Raw genomic sequence first — 27,414 nt, forward strand, 5'->3', positions numbered from 1 at the left:
TTATGGCTATGATTTTATTTTTAAATCTCCTTTACTACCAGAAGGAGTCTCAAAGTGTTTCAATGTTATATAAATGTCTGAGTCTAAAGGAGAAAAAAGAAATCAGCCTACTGGAATGGTTCCTCCTTTAGGCTCCTAGAATTTAACATTTTATAAATAAAACTAGTCAGTTTTATCTAAAAGAGACATGAAATTGATGTGAAAGGGGAGAGAAAATCCAAAGTTTAGTCATCCAGCAATTGAGGAGTGCGCTGCTCCTAACCTTATCTAAGCTCTTACATAAAGACTAAAGTCATTCGAGAGAGGTTTTGGTCACTAACTGCAGGCAGCGCTCTTAACCAGCCAGGAGCCCCCAGGAGAGTGCATTCTTAAGGCAGAAGGAAGGCTGGAGCTAATTGCTTATCTCAGCACCCTAAGTTGACAGAACAGCAGCCACTACTGCTCACAGCTAGGGCCACCAAATAGGAAGAGTTGGCCTTGTGTGGCCAGACCTTCAGTACACTAATTAAGAAATCACTAGGGAGCTGAGAAGGTCCAAGGATTCCAGCAGACGGTATTTCTGCTCTCCCTTGGGTATAAGCTGTATATTTTACTGGAAATGAAAAACAGGCTGGTTTGTTCAGGAATCCCAGTAAAAGTCTCATCACATTCCCCACTGCTCCTCCAAAACATGTTTAATTCCCCCCTGGCAGTCTGATTTGTTATGAATTTCTCTCTCCCTTCACCCTCTTAAAGTATTTAGCTGAAGAAGCTGGCAGATAGAAAGTGACAGACAGACAGGCAGCAGTGTGAGGCCACAGGAGAGTCATTCTTCCCAAGTTATCAGTCCATCCATCCATCACTGGAGAAGAGCTTTGATTGCCTGGTTGTCAGTGGCTTCAAGGGCGGTCAGTCCATCTGGGCCTTTCACAGTCTTATCAGCACCCTGAAAAAGAGAGGAGAGAGCTTTCCTTAGCTGAGCTCGCACTAGGGAACAGCGAGTGCCAGAGGTGGCCATGTGGCATAGGCCTTTGTTTACTCTGATCCTGGAGTTCATGGTGGAAGGTCTGAACCAACTCTGGACAGTTGTCCTCTGTCCTTCACACTGAGCTATGACATGTACATGCCCACATTTACATACATACAATAAGATAAAAAAGAACATTTAAATGTAGTATTACTTTTTAGGTGTTAGAAATTGTAAGAAACAAAACAACTGCCTTAATTACTCTTCTATTGCTGAGAAGAAACACCATGACCAAGGCAATTTTTAGAAGAAAGTATTTAATTGGGGGCTTGCTTAAAGTTTTGGAGTTAGTCAATGAACATTTTGGAGGGAAGCAACAACAGCAGGCATGACACTACAGCAGTAGCTAAGAGCTTACATTTGATCCACAATCCAAAGTAGAGAGCAAGGGACTGGGAATAGTGTAGACTTTGGAAATCCCAAAGTCCAATTGCAGTGACATATCTCCTCCAAGGCCACACATCTAATCCTTCTTCCACCAAACAGGGACCAAGCATCAAATATGAGCCTATGGGGGACATTGTCATTTAAACCCCCAACAACTCAGCATCAGCACTGAAAAACAGTGGCTTAGTTTTACTTATATTTTGGAAGGTCAGTTACTTTCTAGTAGATGGACACACACACACACACACACACACACACACACACACACACACACAGAGCATGGGGAAGAGTTATTGGGAACAGTGGGGGTGACCACAGAGAGTTGGAGCTCACTTAACGATGGCTTCACCTAGATCAAACAACTGAAAGATTCCGGCTCCTTAAAGTTCCAGCTATCCAGCTTCCACTTCTCAGGCTCTCAATTCTCTCAACAGACCAACAGCTTTTCAAAAAGTTTATATTAGAGCAAATTTCTATTGTCCCAACATTTAGCTGACAAAATAAAAATACTTTTAATGCTATAGGCTAGATATAACAAATATTAGTATTTTACATGACACTAAAAGTCAATCGTATAAGAACAAAAAACAATGAACCCATTTCAACATGGGTGAGAATATTAAGGAAAGTAGTTTTTGAGACTAATAAAGTTACCGAGAATTTGGGTATATCTGGCCCCATTCCTTTCTTGAGAAAGCAAGTTGTTCTTGTGAATTCATTTTTAGTTATGTGATCATTTCCATAGCTTTAGATAATATATTCCTGTTACTATTTGAGTTACTAGCTTTGATTTCCTGCTACAGATGAATCTTAGCTTACCAACACCCTCTTCCTCAGACTCCTACTTTCATATACTTAGTGCATCATTTTCTTTGCAAATTTAAATAGTTATTTGAATCTAGGCTTCTTCATACATTTTCATGACATATCATTTCCCATAAAGTACTATCATTAGATACTTTCCTGGCTTTGCCTGTCATTCTCCCTGGAGATCTTTTAGCTTGACAAATTTTGTGTACTTTAGGATTAACTATTATATACTTGTCTGTAAAAACCGGATGTGGACTCTCCAAGTTAAAATGTACTGACAATGTTTAACTACTTGAGGCGAGTACTGCTTACTGTGGCACTGAGGAACCACTAACCTTAGCTACGTTTCTATTATTCCAATACTGCTACTCTGTGCAGCCCTTACAAACGGAGGGAGTTGTACACAGTGCAGTGCAGTGATATACCTTGGCTGACAGCCTAAGCCTCTCAGTCTTATTCATTCATCTGCAAAGAAACTCTTAAACCTCTTCATTACTGTTAGGGTAAACTGGTAAAATAGAATGGAGGCAGATTTGTCTCAGAAGGCTATCTAAGGACATAGGTTATTTTGTTTGTTGTCCTCCCATGGGTACTTTTTTGTCCCTTTGATGGAAAGGTGGTATACATCTATCTACCTCCAACTTAAGGGATTAGGCATGATGGCAGCTGGGGCAGGGTGGCTGGTTGGCAGCTGGGGTGGGTAGCTGCACAGCTGGCCTACTTCAGGTGATAATTTGTAAAAGCATACACTGTCTGTGCCCATGTCACTAGCCCAAATTAAAAGGATATTCAGCTGTAGTCTCTGAAAGACAAATGAAATATGAGGACTGGTCGGGTTGCTACAAATAGGGACTAAGATCTGAGATCCTTTTCCTTTAAAAATAAAAAAGAGGAAAAATTAATCCAGCATGCAACTGGCAACTGACCCAAGTTGCTCTAAAATTACTTTGAAATATAGTAGTAATGTTCTCTCAATGCTGAGTTCCCTGGGTAACTTCCTAACTTAATACACCATCCTCAACTCAAGCCAGGATCTCTGCTCTGCTGGTCGCCAGCCCTTCCTTCCCTTTTCTAAGCCCGCCACTCTCTGGCTGTGCTGTGTATTATACCCGTTCTATATGGATCGCAGCGACACTTGCTCAGATGCTTTCCATGATCGATCTCAAGTATCTCCAACCTTTAGTTCCATGCTGGAGAACTTACCTAAACCAAGTCTGTCACCTTTCTCTACAGGCATATTCCTTTTCCGTGTTCTCTCATGGTGAAGAACTCACAAAGAAATGTAAACACACTAAAGCTTTTCTTGTTGACTTTCTACATAAGCACTCCCTACCTCTGCACTGTCTTAACATTTCCCACCCATCCTTGCATCTCCATTGCAATCATTACTTTCAGGATCTGCACTGAGATGCAACCGTTTCCTATCTGGTTTTATTCTTAATCATGCCATCCAGACTACTCATATCCATCTGGGCAATCGTTCTCAAACACAATGCAGACAATCTTCCCTTTCCTAAGAGCCTTCCACTTATGGCAAGAGCCAGAGAGACAGAAAGCAGTGTCTTTCCATAGTCTCTGCTACAGTTCCTGCTCTTGAGTCTGCCCTGACACCTCTCAATGATGTACAATGATCTGGAAGTGTAAACTGTAAAATTTTTCCTTCCCTAGGTTGATTTTGGTCATGGTGTTTATCACAGTAACAGAAAGCAAACTATAATATTACCTGTTGTTCTTGGTACATGTAGCTTCTAAAACCCTATTGTACCTCTTGGTGTCTCCATCTTGTACCTGCAACTTCTTTTGTTTAAGCTTCTGCCATGAATGACAATTCCCTTTTACACTTTTAAGAAGACACTCTAAGTTTCTGAGCTCCTGTTGACTGACTTACAAGTTCTGTTGTGGTACATGGTATTTTAATGCTACCCTTTACTGAACATAGTTCCCTGGACTCCAAGAGAATACTTGACTTCTTTTTTCAGTTCCCTCCTTTCTTACATATTAACTCTTGCCTAAGAAGAATCAATCAAGAATTTCCGTCTTTATCCTTACCCCAAATAACCTACCTTAACATTTTAAGCCTCACTCTCCCTCCCTCCCTATCTGCTTTGGAATTTATCTCCATCAAATCTCACAATATCTCCTAAAATAAGCTGACATCTTGCCTTAAAACTTGCTCCTTCGCCCTGTACATACACTGCAGCAGGAGCCAATCCTATTAGCCTCTGCATTCTCATGGCCTAGCAAAAAGTCCCAACAGGATGATATTGATGATAAATCTTCAAAGAAATATTTAATTATGCTACGTTTATTTTGCTTAAGAAAAACATATATAATACCCTCAAAAAGTTTTCTACTCTAATAATGAAAACTTTTAAAAAACATTATAAAGGCATTTTCCATTTTCTCTTTCTGAAGTACTTGTTACTATCTGAAATGAAGGTTTTAGAAAATGAGGTCTCTGAAATCTGAGGATGCATTTCACTTTGTTCTATATATTCCTGATGTTTAAACTAAAACAGTGCATTTTCTTTTATTTGATATTAAATATTCCACCAACTAGAAAATGCAGAGGAGCAAAAACTAATTTGTTCTTCCCTTTAATGGGCTTCTACTCAGTTGTTATGTCTGTGGAGTCTGTCTGGGAGCTGGCTCTTGCTTCTGCTGTCCGTCACGTATTGTTTATCATATGGTAGCATGTATATTGTGCTGAACACTGCAGGTTGGCTCTCTTGGAGACCAAACTTCTTTATTTCTATTTTTCCTTCACACAGAGGTAAAAAAGAAATGGAATTCCAAGCCTCCCTTCAAGCTAGAGGTAGCCATCTGGTATAATTTCAGTTTCTCTTATGCCTTTCTATTTTTTTTTTTTTCTTCAGTAAAAGCCCAGAAGAACATTCTTAATCCCTTTCCCCATCTTTCTTTTCAAAAACAGATAATCCCTGCAGGTGTAACATTCACTCTAGAACCATAAGGACCACTGGGTTGACAGGGTATGGATGGTGGGCTGATGACTGTGTGTGTGTGTGTGTGTGTGTGTGTGTGTGTGTGTGTGTATGTATGTGTGTGTACATATCACAGAGCTAGTGGCTCAGCCTTGAACTGTAACCACTAGGCATCTTATCTTGAGACAGTGTTGCTTAGAGTCTGTTAACAAGGGTGTGGTGGTGGTGGTGGTGGGCATGGATTTTGTTACAACTGAGCTCCACTCTTTTTATTCCTCACTGGAGGTAACAGACAACTTTATAGACCCAGGCTGCATTCCATTATGACAGAGTCTTTACTGTAGTCATTTTTATAACATGACACCTTGGACAGTACCTCAAATTCACTAATGCTCATGACATATTTGTTTAATGAAAAAAACAGTATGCCTGTCTCATGGTGCAACTACATATTTAGGAACAACTACACCCTCGCACTATAGTACATGTTACTATGCCGTAGGACACTGAAGAGAGAGGGAGAGAGAGATGATTTCTCCTAGTTCACAGTCTAGCTGGCACAGAAAAGGATCACATGTACAAATATATCAGGGAGGCAAATACCATATTAAAAACAGAATGATCACTATACTACATTCTCTGATCCTCAGAGTGTTCAGAGCATGAAGACTATCAACTGGGTTCATGTGTTCATTGATTTACTGGTTTTATGCTATTGATCCAGATCTTCAATGTATGTCTCTGAACTTTAAGGCTAAGAGTCTCCATTTGTACTACCCTCCCTGTAACGATATACTCACTGTGGAATGGAGAAATGACACACATTAATTACAGTACTGGCTGAAAGGTCACTTTGACCTGGTGGGCTAAGTGTTGCTGCTATTGTCTCAGCTGTTCTTTGTCTTCCTACACAATCATCTCTAACAAACTCTAACCCTTTAAAGTTTGGTATGTGCATGCCGAATATGTTTACATGTACTGTGTAGATGCCAGAGGTCCATAAGGACCTCTGCTGTCAATGCTGTATGTTTTCCTTAGCTGTTCTACTTTCTTTTTGGAGACAGGATCTCTCACTAACCCTGGAACTCACCAAATGGCTAGTCTGACTGGCTAACGAGTTCTCCCCAGTGACTGAGATTACACTTGAGCACTGCTATGCCCACCTTTTACGTGGGTACTAGGGATCTGAACTCAGGTTGTCCTTAGCTTTGCACAGCAGGTACTTTACGAATGTCTTCTTCCAGCTCCAACTTCATTTAGCTTTTAAGAGTCAAGAACTTCAAAAGCTTACCAAGTAGCTACTTATGCCTGTAAGACCCCCACCCCCAAGACACCATTCATAAGAGCAATGTTGCACAATCTTATATTTCATTTTATTTATAATCGACAGAGTGACTATCGTCAATTTACAGTTACAGATATAATGATGTGCATTAATTCTGTTACTTCTTGTGAACTGAGATGTTACTGTCTCTAATGTAAACTTTTTTGTTAGGAAGAATAAAAAAATTAGAAGGTTTCACATAACTTTTTTTTTTTTCATGAAAATAGAATGGGATAAGTACAAATGCATCTCTCAGTTGTTTTCTCCAAGGACATTCAGTATTGAGCTCTTTCAGTAGTCTAAGCTCTAGAGAAAATTGTGTTAATCCTTGAAACAAAGTCCTTTCATGTAGTATGCTTCAGGAACCCTCACTCCTGAGAGCAGCAAGTCTTCCCAATTCTGAAAAGTCTATCAATTCCCACTAGTCTTAGTATTTACTGTCAACTCATAGTGCTAGGCACTGCAGCACATAGCTTATATACATGGCATACTGATTAGGCTAACATGTAGTAGAGAGGAGAACTGGAGGCAAACTGGCCTGGTTTAAATGCCTGGCCCTGTGATGGTTAGTCTTGTTTATCAACTTGATAAAGGATGATGGAGCACAGTGGCTCTTGAAAGTTACTAGTACCATATGCTTATACTTCCCAGCCTTCAAAGCCAACAGTCAACTGAATTCCTATTCATTATAAACAAGTTCTGCCATTTTGTTTTAAAACCAGCAGAAAATGAACTAACACACCTTCTTACCAGCTGTGTGAATGTGGGCAAGTTTCCTCACTTCTCTGCCATTTTCTCAACAAAAATATGCGCTCTTTCCATCATTTTTAGTTTGAGGGATGGTTGGAATAAATTAGGTGACCTGATGTATTTTAAACACTCAAAACAGTATTTGCACATTGCGAATGTTATTTAGCTGTGAATTATTTTCTCCTCTTATGGGCTGCATGTGATGAGTACTGGGCCTATGCTACAAAAGACAAGACAAAGAGCTGCTAAGGAATTTTCTTTTCTTTTCTTTTTTTTTTTTTTTCAGAGCTGGGGACCGAACCCAGGGCCACTGAGCTAAAGCCCCAACACCCCCCATAGGAATTTTCTTAAAGCCAATCTACTGAGAAATAGAACTGAGAATAGGTGTTACAACACGCAGTACATGTTACCAGCAGAAACCATCTAGAAGAATGATGTACTCCAGCTTGAAAGAGCTAAATGGATGAAAGTAATACATTTATCATGACACATTTGTGTATGAGATTTATAAAGATATCATAATAGTTCTTTAGTTATTACAGGGTAAATTCTGAAACTAAAGCATGTTACTAGTCTCTTTATGGTGCAACCTCTCCTTAAAATAGGGCAACTGAGAAAGGCATGGTAAGATTGAGAGTCAGTGGTCCTAAAAATTATTTGAAACTAAACATATCTACTGGGTTTGAGTTAGTGAATAATTTGAATAAAAATGGTCCTCCCTTTGGGCTCATCATATATTTGTTTGTGCTATAAGGGTAGATTTCCAGCCCATTCTTATATTGTATATTATCTATTTCTCAGTTCAAGTACCAAAATATACCAGATACTTTCCTGATGATTCAACTATACAGGGACTTGAAATGAACCTAAGTTTCATGCTAAAAAAAACCCCAAAAAACAAAAAACAAAAAAACCAAAAACCTAAAGGAGCACTACTGATTGAGAAAGAGAGAAACTACAGCATTTAAAAAGCTCTTACAATAATAAAAGCAAAGTAATTAATTTTGAGAAAGCAGAACTAAAATTTTCTCAATTGCTTTACAAAAAAATTCTTTTTTAAAAAAATATTTATTCATTTATTTTATGTACAATGAGTGCACGGTCTTCAGATGCACCAGAAGAGGGCATCGGATTCCATTACAGATGGTTTGGAGCCACCACGCGGTTGCTGGGAATTGAACTCAGGATCTCTGGAAGAGCAGCCAGTGCTGTTAACCGCTGAGCCATCTCTCCAGCCCCACAAAAAAATTCTTAAGACAACCAGCTCCACACAATTGTAACTAACCCGCCAATAGAGACTTCTCCAAAGTCATTTGACAATGAAACAAGGAATACAAAAGAATATAAAATAGCTAGTCAAGATAATTCAGTAACTTGGCACATACTTATAAACATTTATTAGGACACCAAGGTGTGGCCTAATAAGTGTGTGAATCAAATTTATCTTTTTTTAAGAATTCCCTGTTGTAGAACATTCTTTATCAGCAGAAACTTACAAACATACATCTGAGTTGAAGAAGTATATTTGAAATGAAAGAATATGGACCAGAGACTGGCTCCTCTCTAGATAACTATATCTTGCTTTGTTTTCCTATAAAGAAAAACAAGTGTATGGGAAAGAAATTCCCATATTCACCTATTCAAGAAATGGCTAAGAGGAAAGAAAGAACATACTGAGTTTAATAAACAATCTTATCTAAAAGGATCCCAGAGGTTTTTCTTTTCAGAGAACAAAACACCCACTTTCTTTAGCTATTTTACTTAGCCAGAAGACCAGAGTAAGCCATGGACAGTCGATGCTGAGGAAGAAAACATGCTTTGTGGTGTCAGTCCAGGACTGAACTTTGCTCAATTGTACAGTTACACAAGCCAGTAATACTTTCCTGAATTTTACCTAAACTGGGTTTAAGTCCCTTCACTATAAACAGTTTAATTACTATTAGAATAAATCTTTCATGAACCTTGATTTGGTATTTGTATCCTTTAGTAGTAAGTCTTTGAAACAGTAAGGAAAAAAACCCCAGGGATGAAACTAGACAATGATAGTGGATGAGCCCACACATTATTATTGATACTAGATTCATTATAATGGCATAAGGAATACCAATTTTATTTATTTTGGTTTTTGAAGGTCTGAGTTATTCATAGCAAAATATGGTTAAATATTAAAGTATTTAATAGACATACAGAGTACAAAAGGATGAAAACCACACAATTACAGATACCTAGTTTTTGTTTGATATGGAACTAATGTTACAAGTCACACTGCAGAGCTCTAAGGAGGTAGTCAGTGTTAAGATAAAAGTACTTTATCATCCCTAATTCTCTGTTATATTAAAACTCTAGCAACAAAAATGTAAAGCTCACCCTCCGCCTAGTTATTAATAAAAATTACTCTTTACTAATAATGTAGATATTTTGTGTCAGGAAATTGGCAAACCTTTATATGCACTTACCAACCTATTTCCTCTTTTTCCTTGCCGCTTTCTTTCGGCAGGCAGTAATATAAGGTCCCATGTATAGTCATGAAATGTAAGCTCGGTAACTTATTCTATAGATATTTCTTCCCTTACAGCATATAACACAGCTAGAGGTTGCTACTAATTAGTTACTCCTAAGCCTGGATCCTATATCACAGTCTATATTAACAGAGATGAGAATATCAGAAAGCTCCTAGACTCATCACCATCTCAATCATGTCAACTAGGTGTATAGAGAACACCTCTGATATCTTTTATAGTGTAGACTACAGAAAATAAAGTGTAAAATCTCAAACCCATGTTACTCAAAGTGGGGTCTATAACCCTGTGTCAGTGTGCAATTGCATTCTTCCACAATGATGGCATTTTTTACATTACTTACTTTAGCTGACTTCTTTGGCCTAGCAAGATTTTCCTATGAAGGAAACTAGTCCAAGCTCCTTAGCCATCACAAACTGGAAGCCGACAGTCTGTAGCCAGTTAGTGTAACTAACACTATTCTAGATCTCAATTTTGTATACTGGCTTTAGCTTTCTATCCCTGCAGCCACATTTAGCTTAAATAGTTACAAAGTAGCGAGGGTTTTAAAATAAGCCATAAAAATGAACATTGACCTTACCTTTGACAGAAGCAATTTCACACAGGAAACATGACCCTCATAGACAGCAGACAGAAGAGGGGTGATATGATGTTTATCTGGAGCCTACAGAATATCAAAGAGATAATTTTACCTACTTTTTCTTTTTTTAAGTCTCTGGTTCCTTAAAAAATGATCAAGAAGCCAAAGTATACAAGCAATGCCTTTTCTCAGGAGTCAGGATGGAGTAGAAATCTGACCTAATCTCAATTCTTTTATCTGTCACTGATGTGACAATTAGTTTCTCTGAAACTATCTTTCCCACTATTGTAGAAATGCCAGTGTGATCCAGAGAGGAAGAAGAGGGGTCAAAATGCCAATGAGGAGTCAGAGAAGAATGCCAAATTGGGCCCAATCACCTGATGTGGTGAAAAGTCATCTCTTTGACTATCATGATTACCAAAACAATGTCCTAAATCCTTAAATTACAGAGGGCTCAGGCAGGAGATGATTGCTCCTGCTTGATAACTTTCTCACACTTGCCCCATAGAGCAGGCCAATGTAGTCTAAGACTTCAGGGTCCTATGATTTAGTACACGACAGCGTCTACTACCTACAGTGTTAACTTGGCAAGCTTTAGAACTTGAAAAGCAACAGCTAAGGGGGAGAGAGCAAATTGTTCATTAGCTTAAAAAAAACGAAATAGTTTGTATAGGACTATAGTATTAAAAGTAACCATTTTACAAGCCTACAGCAAACAATTTCCAAGAGCATAGGACGAATGTTTCCTAGAATGGCATACATTGTATATATTAAGTATAATGTACGTTTGGTACATACATTAATATCTGCTCCTTTCAGCAGCAGAAATTCCAGGATTTCAAGCTGTCCACAATCTGCAGCATAGTGAAGAGGCTTCCTCCCACCCTCTAGTGTCCGGTTGACATCTTCTCCCTTTTAACAAAAAAGACATTTATAGGAAAATGTTGAGGCATCTGATATTTTTTAACTTCTTAAAAACTTCAAAAAGTTTCAAGAAAACTGCATTTTTTGCAAAGTGAAATGAAAACATAAAGAAGTCACATCCTGCACAATAACATATGGCACTCAAGTCATTAGACAAGCTGAAAACAATGCTAAATGCAATGAACTATAATGAACTACTGTTTGTGTTCCAACACTTCTAATAACGACAGTCAGAATACTGTCACCATGTAACCAAACAAGACTATAAGTATAAGTACTGAGATTCTGTAATTTTTTATGACCTGTTTCATTATCAGAAATAATACTTATAAAGAATGAATTCACTTCATTCTTTCAGTATTTACTACAGTGGTGTAGTAAGTAGGCACTGGGTAAACAATGATGAACAAAACCAGGCATGGCTTCCAATGCATGTAGCTTACCATGCAGTGTGTGGAGATGACCTAATTTGAAAATAATAGTTTTTGTAAACAAAAACAAACTCATGGTCACACTGTTACCAGAGACTATGGCTTACCCTTGATAATAGGGGACATAATGTCAAAAAATTAGTGTTCTAGTGACCAACATGAATTTGTGGTATCAAGGTATATATATAATTTATTTCTAATCTTCAAACTACCCTAGGATAAGGGGTTCTTTACACACCAAATGTGAAGCTAAAACAATTATTTTAAAATGTGGTTCAATTAGTAACAAATTATCGATCGAATGCCACTCTTTTTCTAGAGATGCTTCCAATTCAAATTTGTTTCCTTCTGAAGGGAGATTTCAGGTTTTACATAATAACAAAATGCCTAAAGTTAGCTTTCTCAACAAACACACTTTTCACAGTTCAGTCAATTCACCAAACCCAAGTCAGGATAAAGATGTCAAAGCCTTAACATTTCATAGCCATTACAATCTGTGCTTTAAGCCCTCAATTCCCATCCTTTCACTTAGTCCTTTTTGTCCTTCTCAATATATATACTATGGATTCCATCCAAACTCAAGATCTCTCTTAGCATCATCATTTACAGGTATAGTAAGCTTTCCCTCCCGCAAAACCACGGCAGTCATTTAGGTATAGAGTGCTTTTGCCGCTTTTTACATGTATATGCCTTCTTTCTCAATAGGATGAAAATTCTGGGAGCAGAGACCACATTTTTCTTTTTTACCTCTTCCTAGTATGAACTATGAGTTAAAAATATGCATTTTATCAACACTAAACACTAGGCAAGTTACTTGTGTTCTTATGTATGAGTTTTCATAATTTAAGGTGGAGATCTAAGTACCTAGCTTTCACAGCACTTGTTGTGGGGGCGAAACTGGATAAGCCAACCAAAGCGCTTAACTCCACATAAAAATTTCAAATATACTGTTGCTAAAGAAGCCTGAGTTTCATCAGAAATTAATTTCCTCTTCTGAGTTAATGGATGATAAAATAACCTTTGTAAGTTAAGACTACAGTTGGAAGCAGTGACTTCTAACAGGGTGTTCTTAAAGTCAATACAGCCAAACAGTTTTGTGATGAGGACATTCCCTGAAAGATGTGTGATTTAAATGCTTTGTAGTTGGATGATTTTGTTGTTGAGCTCACATCAAAGAATATACTTTAAAAATATAAAAAGTATACTTAAAAATCTGGACAGCTACCAACCTCACTGGTGTTTTGTTACAGAACCACCATGTATATATAATCTGTTTTCCAATGGAGCATGTGACACCTAATGTGACACCTGTTAAAATAGGGACTTAAAATATACACATATAAAGATATGTATATAGTATTTTACCCCTGGAGGAGAATGGGTAGTGTTCCAACCTTTCCATGTTATGAGAGCAGAGACTACTCACTTCCTAAGTGAGTACTCCTCAATGATAAGATAGAATTAAGACTGTCTGTACAGCCAACAATGTTTAAATTCAACTATGATAATAAATAAAGAATATGTTGCATAGTGCTTAATAGAGCAAAACATTTAGTAAAGGTTAAGTATCATTTTTATGGACCACTGGTGTTGGTTTAACCCATCTGTCTGTCTGTCCACCTGCTTTTCTATCCTATCCATTGAGACAGGGCTTCATGTAGTTCCAACTGACCTTGAACTCACTATACAGCTAAGGATGGTGGGACCACAGGTACGTACATACCTGGTTTTATGTGGAAATGAGGACAAAACCTAGGACTTTGTGTATGCAGTGTAAGCACTCTACTAACAAATCTAGGTATTAGTGTATATTTGAACTAAGACTATCCAAAACTGGGTTAAAGCTAGTTTCCACAGAACAGCTTGAAAATACAAACACACGCACACAGCTTAACCTAATACATATTGTTTAGAGACAAATTTAAGTAATAAAGGTGATTTGCTGTCCATCTCACATTTCAGTCTACTTACAAATGCAGAAATACAAGTCAACAAGGGATACTGATAAGATCAATCACTGATAAAAGTTTTTTTTTCCATTATTATCTTTCCCTTTTCATATCAGTATTATATGTATGGACTCTTGTAATGAAATATAGTAAATGACCTTATTAAGTACCCAGTAAGGTGCTTTTGTTAAGAAGATACTCATCTGAATCACAATGTTGTATTCTTATTACAAGACTGCATAGTACCTATGAAATAAAGCAGTGTTTTTAAACTTTCTCCTTTATCCCTTCATACTTGTATTACAATTCTTACTTTAGCTGACAAGTAATATCACTGTATGAGTAAACAAAAAGAAAGTCTCTAGATAGACTCTCTGCAAAGCAACACTGAAAAGACATTTATAGCATTAAATGTATTAGAAAGGTGAAAGGCTTTAAGAAAATGCCTTTTCTACATTCACCAAAATAATTAGAAAAAAAGCAACTTAAAGTAAATACGACAAAAGAATAAAGGTCAGAGTAGAAATCAAATAAATTGAAAACAAGATACCATGGAGAGAAATCAAAAGTTTATTCAGGAAGATCAACACACCTGATCACACACTATGAAACATTAACAAGAAAAGGGTAAAGGCACAAATGCCAGTACCAGACTCTACAGATGATCTCACATGGAAACTTCCTGCCCTGTGATAGACTCACTGCTCAATGTGACCATATACTTAAGGGAAGTCTTCATACCTGTTCTACACAATTCTGGAAAACAGAAGGGATGAGACGACTTACCAACTAATTCTGGCATTAGCCATCAGTCTTCCAAAGCAAGACAAAAATACATTATAAGAAAAGAGCCTGCTTTGAGAATCACACTCTCTGAGAAGTTAGGAACCTTCACTATTTAAATCTTACATTTTCATTATCTGCTTACTTCCTATTTTCTGTGAAGAGAGGGTGGAAAAGAGCTCTGGTCAGAAGCTTCAGGTTTCTAGTTAGGCATGTGTTGCTACCTACCACATGGGTACCAATAAGCTTGTGGGGTCTTAGTTGGAGGCTGCACTGATACTCAAGTCATCCACAGCTACCTTTACATTGGTCTACAACTTCGCTGTTTTCTCACTTCCTAGAGCAGGAAAGGTTTTTCTGCACTCATGGCTATGAAAACGGTTCTGGAAAGACAAAGCCCTACGGATAGCCATATCCTTACTTACCACCTGATATACTGTTCAACAAAACATTTAACACAACACTAAATAAAGTAAGGAGAAAAGGAATTACTTTCAAAGTAAGAATGTTGTTTAAAAATGTAGTTATTCTATATTTTACTTATAAAAGTAGGCAAAGGTTAGAAAAGATGAAACTTGGCATCAGAAAGAGACATACTATCTTACTTGATTTAACTAAACAAATATTTATGGTAAGAAAGGTACAATTTTACCTCCTTAAGATGAAACAAAGTTCCGACTGGGACAAAGAACTAGCTGCCTTCCAGGAAAAGCAAGCATGTAAGAGGAGTGCCATTAGTTTTGTCCTACGAAGAGCATAACTTGTAGGGACTGGGTCAAGAGTGATCAAAAACTTACCTCCCTGGCAGTTTACCTTTCACTGTGCCTTATCTTGTTAGATTTTTTTTTTTTTCCGGAGCTGGGGACCGAACCCAGGGCCTTGCGCTCGCTAGGCAAGTGTTCTATCGCTGAGCTAAATCCCCCACCCCTCTTGTTAGATTTTTAAAGGCTCACAGGGATCACAGACTACAACTTCTACTTCTACATTGTGAGTCATGTTACTTTCAAGCCTCAACCAGAGTTTATTATGGCTTTGATTATGATAGCATATATTTTAAGGCATATTTAACTACAAAACTAAGACTATTAATAAATGATAAAGGAGAATTCAAAGCAAAAAAGCAGAAACATTAACTTTAAACTTTAAAAATGCTTAGTTATGTATCTTTATGTGGACAAGCAAGAAAACTCAGGGAAAAAACACTGTAACGAGAAGTGAGTGAGCACACCGTTCTCCAGCAGATGAAGGCAGAGATGCCATTAAAGGATGGCAATATTTACTAGGTCTACTTTCTCAGTCTTCTTCAATCTCTGCCTCTACTATTTCCCTAACTCATCTTATGAAATATAAACATGACTAGAAATCTGTGGCATGTGTGTGTAAAAACTAGTCTAACACAAATGGAAACATCCTACGGTTTAAAGACTCCACTTGTCTTATGTGGCATACGTTTAAGTGCCACAGATTTTCTCCTAAGTCTCAGATCTTGTATGGATCTTAAACTGCCCTAGGTTAGGTTCATGTGAATAATAGAATCACAGACAGGAACACATTCTAAATTAAATGGCCACCTGATTTCTGCTGATAACTTTCTCTAGGTCATTCTTCAGATGAAAAGAAATAAATAATTCTCTTCCTTTGATTCCCAAATGTGCACATTTTGTGAAACCAAGATCTAAGGGGTAAGTTCATAGTGTACTATCACAAGAGACTAAATTAAAGCTACTAAAAAGCAGGCTATGTGTGACTATTTTGTAGGACAGTGTGTAAGTTAACACTGGACACCTGACTGAGTAGAAACCTAGCAGCAAGTGGATTAAATTTACCGCAGCTGAGCCAATGTTCGTAGTCATTCAGTTAGTGTTAAGTATTTCCTGTCCTATTTAGAATACCTTAACATTGGAGTGTTTAATGTTTTTTTAAACAGATCCTTTTGAGAAGGATATTCTGGCCCATCATTTCCTACCCTTTTCCTGTGTGTGCCTCATTCTCCTACTCCATCTACCTTACTAGCTAAAACTTTTACCTTAGGATATAATTTTGCAAAGAATCATATCACTGTACCAGTGATGTTAGCATGCAGTGCAGAGCAGTTCCAGAATTATAAATTTCAGCATAGCAATGGGATCCAATCTACTTTTGACGGTAAAGCAGTCAAAAGAGGTGAGAAAAGCTTTGATACTTTATGTGGACTTTCTAATATAGAAAAGGTAGCAACAGAAAGTAAAAAAGGTATGATATAGATCTCCTATATTCCTATTCCTTGTTTGGAAGAAGTAAATTGATTTATAAATAAGTGTGAATCTTAACTCATTTAAAGTAACAAATAGTAATTCTTACAACTATAAATTACTTAATAGGCACAAACTCAATTAATAGAATATATAATAATGTAGCCTCTTAAAATACTTCAAATATTTTTAAGGATAGTTTCTTATTACTAGTTATAATCATAACCACAGTGATCACTTTCTATAGTTGAATAACCCATGAAGTCAAGACCCTTATTGTATCTCCTACTTATGCATTTACTTCAACTTAGGGTGGCTTTTGTTAAAAATAACCAATTAGGTTGGGGATTTAGCTCAGTGGTAGAACACTTGCCTAGCAAGTGTAAGGCCCTGGGTTTGGTCCCCAGCTCCAAAAAAAAAGAAGAAGAAGAAGAAGAAAAAAAAACCAATTAAATAATTCAAATTATGAAAGATTCTTAAATTTTTATATAGCCAGTTTATTTGCTAAACTGTTAAAATTTCTTCTTTAGATGGTAGGTCTAAAAGTAATTAGTCAAACATACATTTTGTAAATAAAATAGTAATTTGCTTTTAAAAAAATTTTTTACTTGTGGTATAAAACTAAGAATTCAATAGCCAAGGGGGTGGGAGTCTGCGTGTGCATGCACACGCGCACGCGCGCGCGCGCACACACACACACGTGCGCGCACACACACACACACACACACACACACACACACACACACACACACACACCAAGCAAGCCTTATTAAAGTAAAAGTAAAACACTCAAAATCTCAAAATTCTGTGGTCCTCAGTTTGAAAAAGGAAGTAAAAATGCAGCTTCACTTACAAAAATGAAGGTTCTGCAGCCTGGAAAGTATCTGCTGTTCTGTTTAATGGGTTACAGATCCAAGGTTCTATTTGTAAATAAACCCACAACAAGGGAGGGAAACAAATGGAAAGGAGGAAGAAGACTGCACCCTACCCTCACCATTTGTAGTTCTCAAATGTAGAATACACGGTGGTGGGGAAGAAACAGGAAAGCTCTTTTGGAGTGACTAAATCTGAGCTGAAACCCTCCTGTGAGAGCTAGGGAAAGTTACTCAGTTCCCACTTCTCTGACTATAAGATGAGGGTAAGCCTTACCTACATAGTTAAATGATACGAAAACCTCTATGCACACTGTGTTCACTATTTACATACAACAGGGCACACAAAGAAAATATATTCTTTTCTCATAACTGAAATTCTAATTTGAATCTGCTATTTTACAGTTTTGATTTTTCTATTGGAACCAAATATTAATTTATCATGGATTTTATACATCTATTTTTTAGAGTTGTATTTTATTAATAAAATGTAGAGCTATTACTTAAGTTTTATCTATATTTCATATATTTAAGAAAAACAGTTTATCTAGAACCCATATAATCATTATATTTGCTGTTTTTCTTGCATATGCAAATAAAACCCCCAAAGAAGCATTCACTTTTGTTGTGTTCATGTTTACCTAATACAATGGCTGGCACTGTAGGTGCTCAACTGGCATTTGCTGACTTAATTATGAATGAACCAGTGAAATTGTGCTAACTAGCCTTCTCTTTCACTGGGGGAGTTAGAAACCAAACCAGGTCATGGGACTGGCACCAAAGCTGGGGAGAGAATTCTAGAATACTTTCCTATTTTAACAGCAGAAAAGATTCTCTAGAAATTCTGTTCAGTTTAAAAGCTTATGTTAATCTGTTTGCGCATTTATAAAGATTTCTAATGCTCACTTCATAGAATAAACCCACATCTCTTGCCTAAGGTTCACATTTACTAGAGATTATGCTTTTTAGTTTAGATAATTTTAGTTTAATTTCTATCTCTACCCACACATGGTTTTCTATGCTTCAGTTTTCATTACAGTTCAATATCTTTAACCATAAGGATTTCTGAAATGGATTTTTGAAAACATCCTCAAAGTAAAATTTCTATTTTTATCGTACCTTATTTATTTTAGATGTCAAAATCTTGAAGATAAAGGAGAAATTTAGTCTATATATATGGATTCATTTTTCTGACTTCAGTCTTATGTAAAGGTAAACAATCTATGGCTAATAGGTCAAATCAAGCCTGCTGCCTATTTCTGGTAAGTAAAGTTTTACTGGAACACAAACAGCACATTCGACTGTTTAGTTGTTTACATGCTATCTATGCCGTCACTGCACAACAGCAGGGATAGAGACATCTGGCTGACAAGTCCTACAATATGGACAAACTGGTCGTTTATGAAAATAAAGGCAAGTTTGCCAGCCTCTTGCCTCAGCCCCCTTTAAGCATCCCCTTAGTAAATAATCTACCCAGACAACACAAATAGCAAGCCTTACTGCTGCAATGTGTAGATGCTGCTCTGTTTAGACACATACACTGTCTCTTTAAAAACTGCATGAAACATGTGAGTTGACTTCATCATGATTCTGTTCCAGATGAGAATGCTGAGGCTTGAATGGGTGCATTTTAAAAGATCTATTTGAGCCACCATGTGGTTGCTAGAAATTGAACTCAGGCCCTCTGGAAGAGCAGTCAGTGCTCTTAACCGCTGAGCCACCTCTCCAGCCCAGAACAGGAGCTTTTATGTTACTATTAAAAAAGAAACAAAACAAAACAAAACAAAAAACCCCAAACAAACACTGATGATTCTTATTTTTCATGAAAAATCAAGTGAAAAACTTTACTTCCAAGTTAGGTGGGTGGTTCTGAAAACACTAAATTAAAATTTCAAAATGATGGTTACAAGGCAAAGTCAAAATTTGTCAACTATTGTCACTAAAATCATGGGGAACTGCATAAAGTTTAACGAGTTTAAAACAACCAAGATTTGAAGACTAAGGGCTATTCCTAGGAAAAGAAAGCTATCATTTACATGAAGAAGAGGTACAGATAGTAAATCAACTTTGAGAAAAAAAGGAAGGAAAAAAGGGATAGTTTCTTCAGATACCAATCCAATCCAAATTTAACTAGACTGTATAATAGATAAGAGAAATGTGACAATAACTGGAAATACAAAGATACTTTCCTCCTTTTTTAAATAAAGATAATGTCTATCTTCAGAAAAGTCAGTAAAACAGGAAGAGATAGCAACTAAAAATGAGCAACAGAACTCCATTCAGACTGACTAACAAGTGGAACACACTAAACAAGACATTCATGTATTCTTGGGGCTGTGGAGAAGTGCATAAGATATAAGGCTTACAGTCAAGAAATAAAAATTAAAATCTGTCAGAAGAACAACATGGACAACAGATGGCCACTACTGTGGTTTTTCTAAACTGAGTGTTTCCTTGTGGCTACTACATCTTTTACTGCCCTTCACTGTGCTTAACCTTTATATTCCGCTCTAGCCAGAAGCATCCAATTAGTCATATTTGGGTTTTGAGTTCATTTCCTATGTGGGCAGGAGATCAAGATTCACATCATACAGCAGGGAACTCCAGAAGACTGGACAGGGGCTCCGCTTGCTGGCAAGCCTGGCCCCATTCCTCCCCACGAGACCAATGCTTCACTAGACATGGAAGGGCTCTCTCACATCAAGACTGCCGACTGCTTCTGGTGAAGGAGAGCTGTCTAGTTCTTGGAAGCACTATTTAGATCTATAAATAGTTCTGACTACTCTACATCTACAAATGCACCTTTTGAGTTTCTTTTTTTTAAGCATCCATTAAGGTAAAACTTGAACTCTCATTTTCTCTTCTACTTCCCCTTTCTCTGTCTACTGTCTACTAGGATTTATTTTACAAAATTAGAATTTATATGTAAACTCTGGCTCCCAAAAGTTAAAAAACAACCAAAACAAAAAACCAAAACCAACCAACCAAACAAAAACCCAACTCCATAGTACAAATACAGCAAACAAACAAACAAAAATAAAATAAAAAAAAAACCACACCTCTGTATGAGACAGTACAAGATGTTGAAATGCCACAGTGGTATAACTGTACAAGTCATGAGATTCATTTAACAAAACACATAAATAAAATCTTGAATATAAACAGTGATAGGAGCTTGGTTCTCAATATTGTAGTGTGAGAGTTGATGACATTTTAGCTATGTGTATGGTTGCTACTATAAGGCTAGTTGCTGCCCCTGGGAAGGGATTTAGGTAGTTCTCAGAGAGGACCACTATTAAAGCCTGAGTCTCACCTCTTTCAGCTCTTTAGCCTAAGGTATCTGTTATGTGGCTGGTTTGTCACCCCTCCTCCACTCTCAATCTTGCCATGCACTAAGATGTGGCACGGCCAACAGGGACTAAACTACATCTGAGTCAGTGCCAGCTCCATGCTTTTGAACCTTCAGGACTGTGAACTAACTTACTAATTAAGCTTCATTCTTAATACTAAGTTAGATACTTTATGTAGTTCATTCTAGCAAAGTTAATAAAAAATGATTGAAAAAGCATAACGTTACCAAGCAGAGTAGGACAAAAACAGCCCTAACATTACCATGGGAGTAGCTAGTATAAAGTACTCAGTTAGAAAACACAATAGTTGATGAAAGAACACACTCAATTCAGATTGAGGAAAACTGAATAAAGTCCCAATTCTACTAGCAAGACCCTGGGTAAGGCCTTTAATGTCCAAGTTTTCCTTATGTAAGAGTTGAACTAGATGACACCTTTTGCTTTTGCTCTTATTTTAGAGCAATTTAAAACATGTAGCAAAGTAATGAACTTTATCATGAAATTTTCAGACATATGTTATCAATATGCTGTGTTCTAACTGGTCTTTTCTGCATCCCATTCTGTCACTGGTTCCCCTCCTTTATTCAATCACCTCCTCTGCATTCATGTCGTATGGATCCTATTACCCTATCTTTGCCCCCATTCCCTTCATCTTTTTCTCCCTCTCATGATCTCCCTCCTTTCTTGTTTCATGGCCCACACACAATTTTAAATGTTTTATACCGGGAGAAAATAGTATTTGTCCTTTTAATATTTGCTTACTTCACTTAACATAATGACTTAGTTTCACCTATTTCTTTGCTAAACGTCATGATTTCATCTTTTTATGACTGTATAAATTCTACTCTGAACATGTACATTTTCTCAATCTACTAGTAGATATCTAGGCTGACTCTACTCCCTAGCTATTGTGAACAGTGCAGACATAAACATGAATGTTCAAGTGAACTAGGTGTCTTTTAGGGAGCTTTGTCTATAACCACAATTACAATTATTAACAACAGCTAATAAGCACTGAACATCACCATGTATGCTGGTTGGTTTTATGTCAACACAGGCTAAAGTCATTTGAGATGAGGGAACCTCAATTGAGAAAATGATTCCCTAAGATCAAGTTAAGTTATAGGACATTTTCTTAATTAGTTGATTGATGGGGGAGAACCCAGTCCATTGTGGGTGGTGCCATCCCTGGGTTGGTGGTCCCAGATTTTATAAGAAAGCAGGCTGAGTACACCATAAGAAACAAGCTAGTAAGCAGCACCCCTCCATGGTCTGCCTCTGCCTCAGCTCCTGCCTGCTTCTAGGTCCCTACCCTGTCTGGCTTCCCTTAATGGGCTGTGACTGGGACATGTAAACCTTTTCCTCCTCAGGTTGCCTTTGGTCTTGGTGTTTCAACACAGTAATAATAACCCTAATTAAGACAGCATGTCAGGCACAATATTAAATAATTCAGCAAATTACACTCCTATTTAACTACTCCAAATAAGTAACAGAAAGGCACTAACAACCTATCATAAGACTTGTAGAACACGTAGCTAAAAATCAAGAAATACACCAAGAACAATAGTTACATGACAAGAAAACCTCCCTTAATTTATAGGACACACACAAACCTGTAAATGGGCCAACTACACATTTAAAAAAAAATCAACGAAAGGTAAAAATAAGAAATGGGAATAGGATGTTGTGGGATATACCTTTACTGTAGGGCCAGAAAGACTAAGGCAGGAGGAACCTAAGTTCAAGGCCAGCCTAGGCTACAAAGCAAGTTCCTGGACAGACTGAACTAAAAGAACAAGACCCAAACGCAAAGAGGTGAGTGCAGAGCAGGGAAGAAATAGTAAAACAAGCAGGAAAAGACTATGAATGGCTAATACTACTCTAAAATGTTCAATTATTGAAGTATGAATTAAAGCAACACACAACCAATAGCACACTACCAGCTTTCTAAGAGCAAACACAAAAATGTTTAGTGACACTTAGGGCTGTTTGTGATGTGTGTCCAAGGGAATCTAAATCCATGATACTCTTTAGGCTCAAAATATGGATCTATTCTTAAAAGTTGTTAAAAATACAAACATGATTACTATAATATCATTTAATTGCAAAACTAAACTGAAAATAAAAGGCTTACCATTCATTATACATATTAAACCTATACAATGGAATACCATACATCGTTTCAGAGTAATTAATTTTAATATAAAGCATTTTTTAAGATAAATTAAGAGAGCAAGTACAGAGAGTTTAAAGAACTTTTAAATGGAGGAAATAAATGAGTAAATAAATTTCCAATTATTTTCTGATACTAACTACATGAACCTCTTTGGTCACAGAGACTAGGAGAAGGGGGTGTCATCTTTTAGTTCCAATTGCTGCATATTCAAATCTGTGTCTGAATTCATCTGACTTTGCCCCTTGCTCATGAGTGTATGTTGTACAGTATGCACTTATACCTGTAGCTGAACATGTATGCACACAGGTGCTACTGCATGTGTGTGCATGAGTATGTGAAGGCCAGAAGTTGATGATGGGTGTCTTCCTTGATCATTCTCCACCTTACTCATAGAAGCAGTCTCTTATTTAAACCCAGACTTTGCTGATTCAGCTAATCCAGCTGGCCATATGAACTCCAGGCTTCAGGCTTGGGCATGTTATGCCCACTGGACCATCTCTTTAAGCCCCTAAAATTATTAGGATACTAGGATTATAAAGTAATTTTTGTCTTCTGTATATTTTTGTTGAAGGATCCTTTGTTATTATTTTATCTGAGAAAAAAAAGACAACCTATAATAGAAAGATAAGCATTTATACTGTACTAAATTTTCTGAGTTTACTGATAACACCTCCGTTTCTCACAGGCTGATATAAGCTTTCTTACAGCACACCTGGCAGAAAGAACAACAAAGTGATAAAGGAAAACATCTTGCCAGTTTAAAAACATTTTTAAAAAAGTAAACAAAATGACATAAAACAACAAATGCTGAATCTGAACCACTTTAAAATTGCCTACATTTTTTTTTTAAGGAAAAAGGGAAAAATGATCCCAGTAAGCTTGCAATTTCTAAAGATTAAACTTGAAGCTTTCTTGGATTTGACAGATCCTATCCTTTCACATGGTGCACAAGTGTTGCTTTTCAAGCCTGTTAACGTGTCAAGGCAGATGTAATTAGAATGGGGTTGGAGAGAAACCACAGAGAAAGGGAAGTTAGAGGCCTAATGTATAGTATTTCACGGCCAGTGAAACAGAAGGATATGTAAGCAAGAGTACACCTATTAAAGCGGCTGGAGAGTTTAAGGGCTACCCACCAGCACAACTCACAAGCACTCCCCAGAAGGAACCTTGGATCCTCAAAGGCTGTGGTAGGCTTATCTCTACATAGTCAAGGGACCATTATCATCTTGGCCCAATCTGTAATTTTTATATACACAGAAGCAACATACTCCCTTTGTTATCTGAGATTTTTAGCAATGAGGGCCACCAGTGTGTTGAGTGGTTAATAGCAAGGAATTCAGAAAGTCCTTCATAGCCTGTGAGAATGAGTTCAAGTTCCTGTCCTACTACCCACTTGAGAGCTTCAAGACCTTGGGCAAAATCATTACCTATAAAATGTCTAAAATTAGTCTCATGGGTTGACTTGATAAGAATGAAATAACACCTGAATATTATATTACAATGGCCAAATATATAAAATGTTAAAAACATATTCTTCTTTAAAGCAATTATGAATAGAAATCTCAGTAATTTAGTTGCCCATTTTTTCCCCCTAAGGGGAACAGACTGACACAATATTTCTTTTTTCTGGATTGTTCTTCAGGATCATAATTACAAACATAAATAACAAGATTATGATTTAAAAAAAATTGCCACAAGCCACCAAATAATTATCTTACAGACCTATACTGAATAAGACAATTTGGTGAGAATTTAGGTTTACCAGATTTATTTGCCTTTATGCTAATTATATCTAAACTGTCTTCATAGTTTGGACTAAGTTCTTTCAGCAAGTCTCTTATTTTCTTAATGAGTTGACTCTAAGCCTTAGTAAGTCAAGAAAACAGAAAAAAAAAAAAAACAACCTAACTACTTCAAAGCAGACAGAGACAGCTTTCTTAAAAAAGTATATGCTTTAGATTCAGACAATCTTTGGTTTAAATCCAAGTTGGGCTAGTTGGTAACCTTGTCTAACTATAACTCCTCCAAAACCTAATAGCCAGTGAGTGGCAATTACTTTTCCATAACTAGTGAAGTCTATTAAAATTATGGCTAAGAGAAGTTCTTACTAAGAACATATGCTTTTAATGTATTATGGGTTACACTGGAGATACTACGATTTAAAAGAACATAGCATCTACTATCCAAAGGCTCAGGGCCTACCTAATGAAGGACAGATATGCAGGAAAACCACAGTGTGAAACAGGATAAGAAGCTGCGCTCAAGATCATTTAAGGTGAAGTGTTGTTCTTTTGGGGGTGGGGAAGAGGTGCTATTTAGGCTAAGAGGACGAACATGAGTTCATGAGCTGGGAGGCTAACTGGTGAAGCTGAGTTGGTCATAAAGAATGTAAGTGCACATGGACAAATCTAAAGCAAGAAGTACAAGTCAGGGTCTGGAGTGCAGCTCTCAGACAGAGAGGAAAAGCAATCTCCCAATACAACACAATGTCCCAGTAGACCAAAAGAAAGAGTTGGAGTGATGTCGAGTCACAAGATATATAATCTATCATCAAGTTAGAGAAGGAAGTTTACTGAGAAAAATAATATACTTAAATAAACACTGATCCCTTCAGCGAACTATTGAAGACGATGAGAATGGAGAATGGGCAAACCAAATCAAGAAAATACAGTGGGGGCTAGAACTGCAAGACTGGAGAGCGAAGCAAGGGAGTCTTGACAACCCTCAGATATGTAGGACGATTGCCCGATTTCTAGTTTGGATGAATGGTTGGTTCAGTCATGAAGTTGTAAGCTAACACTGCTACAACACAAACAGTCTCATGCATGTTATTTTTTGGTAACATGTAACTTTTTTGTCACTTAAGTCTTTATTAATGTTTTGTATTCTAAATCCCTTAAGTCTGAGCAGGGGCTGGAAAAACAAGGGCCACTTACTTGGAGAGAATAGTGTGGTGTTCCGCTAGTGGTTGATGTATTTTTCTATAACCCTACATTGAAGAGGTGGTGGTTCAGGTTTCTATCTGCTACTAGCTAAGGCAGTTCAGAAGGCAGCCTGCCTTAAACATCCATTGCAAACAACTAAGCAGAACAAATACATGTGAAAAATCTAAATTATAATTGCATCAGGTGGAGAAAAAACTATCAGCCTTGTACAATCCTGTAGTTACAAACAAACAAACAAACAAAGCTGCTTCTGCTTGCTTTCTAACACAGGCCTGTGAGGCAGGATACTACTGCTCACACCTTTTAAGAATTAAAATCTTGACCGCAGGCTCACACTTTTGGAAGAGGACCAAGATGTTCGCAGTTGTTGCAAAATTCTACTTTTGGAAAATAATTTTTAAAAAAATTATGCTAGTTCTCCTTAAAATTACAAAAAGTGCAATTTTAAGACGCAAAGGCAGGCTAGCTTAGAACTTTCCAAGTACCTCACAAAGTGGATTTATTTCTATTAATTAGGGTTCGGCTTTGAATTTGGGCTTCTTAACAATATATATATACATATATATATATATGTATATATATATTTATACTTTAACCCTAAACATAGCGTGATTAGACTGCAGTACTGTTTACTACACACACATGGACTTCAGATGAAATCATGGAGTACCCAAAGTTAAAAGGCTTTTTGGAAACGAATCAGATTTCCTAACACCCTAGCTGCAACCTTATCAGTCGAAGCAAATGATACACACACGAACATATATTGTGTGATGTAGGAGAGAAAAAGGGCCACACCCAAGTTAAGACTTTCACAGTGAAGTGACACCAAGTTTCAGAAATTTAACTATGGCTATTTTGGGCAGCTAATTTCACGGTTAACGAATCCTCTGAATCCGTTCCACCTCCACCAGGCCGCACGTTCAAGAAATCGTTCCTGTTTCTAACTGCTTAGGTTACTCCTCAGGAACCCGCAAGGCCTAGATGGAGAAATGCCCCATTCAAAGACTCCAGTAACCGGTGTAGCAGAGGGCCGGCCTGTAACGATCGAGAGAGACTACCAAGGCGCCAGTTAACCGAGGGGGTGAGAGAGGCCACAGCCGCCTTAGCAACACAGCGGTTACCCGGCACCGAAGGGCCACACAGATCCAGGCCCTTCGGCATCCAGGAGTCTCCCCCGCCGGCCCTGTTCCTGGTGCCCCGTGGGCTTCACGATCACCCCACCTCAGCGCATCCCCGCTCACCTTAGCCACATAGTCCTTCACCTCATCCAAGTCTCCGTTTTTCAGGGCCCACATGAACTCCTTGTCGCACATCACTGCAGCGGGATGGGCCGGCGGGTCGGGCAGAAGCGGCGATTACGCCCGACGAAGGACACGAGGAAACGACGTGCCTCAGGCAGCCGAGCGGGCGAGACTGTGGGCCGCGGCTAGCG

At 37.6% G+C, this 27,414-nt stretch overlaps 1 protein-coding gene across 1 annotated transcript; it reads right to left on the minus strand.

The window, feature by feature from the left end:
* Mtpn (myotrophin) lies at positions 1-27,414 on the minus strand. The gene is made up of 4 exons (NM_024374.4): positions 27,224-27,414; positions 11,117-11,230; positions 10,319-10,402; positions 1-925 (listed from the first exon to the last, which is right to left on the minus strand). Exons 1-4 carry the CDS (start codon positions 27,293-27,295, stop codon positions 839-841), a joined length of 357 nt encoding a protein of 118 aa, NP_077350.1. The 5' UTR covers positions 27,296-27,414; the 3' UTR covers positions 1-838.

The sequence above is a fragment of the Rattus norvegicus genome, chromosome 4, assembly GCF_036323735.1.
Source record: "Rattus norvegicus strain BN/NHsdMcwi chromosome 4, GRCr8, whole genome shotgun sequence".
NCBI lineage: Eukaryota > Metazoa > Chordata > Mammalia > Rodentia > Muridae > Rattus > Rattus norvegicus.

Excerpts from the sequence above, each read along its gene's own strand:
- Mtpn (NM_024374.4), bottom strand. The coding sequence starts at position 27,295 with ATGTGCGACAAGGAGTTCATGTGGGCCCTGAAAAACGGAGACTTGGAT. Across the intron at positions 11,231-27,223 it reads TGAAGGACTATGTGGCTAAG|GGAGAAGATGTCAACCGGAC; the intron begins GTGAGCGGGGAT and ends TTTTGTTAAAAG. Across the intron at positions 926-10,318 it reads TGAAATTGCTTCTGTCAAAG|GGTGCTGATAAGACTGTGAA; the intron begins GTAAGGTCAATG and ends TCTCTTTTTCAG.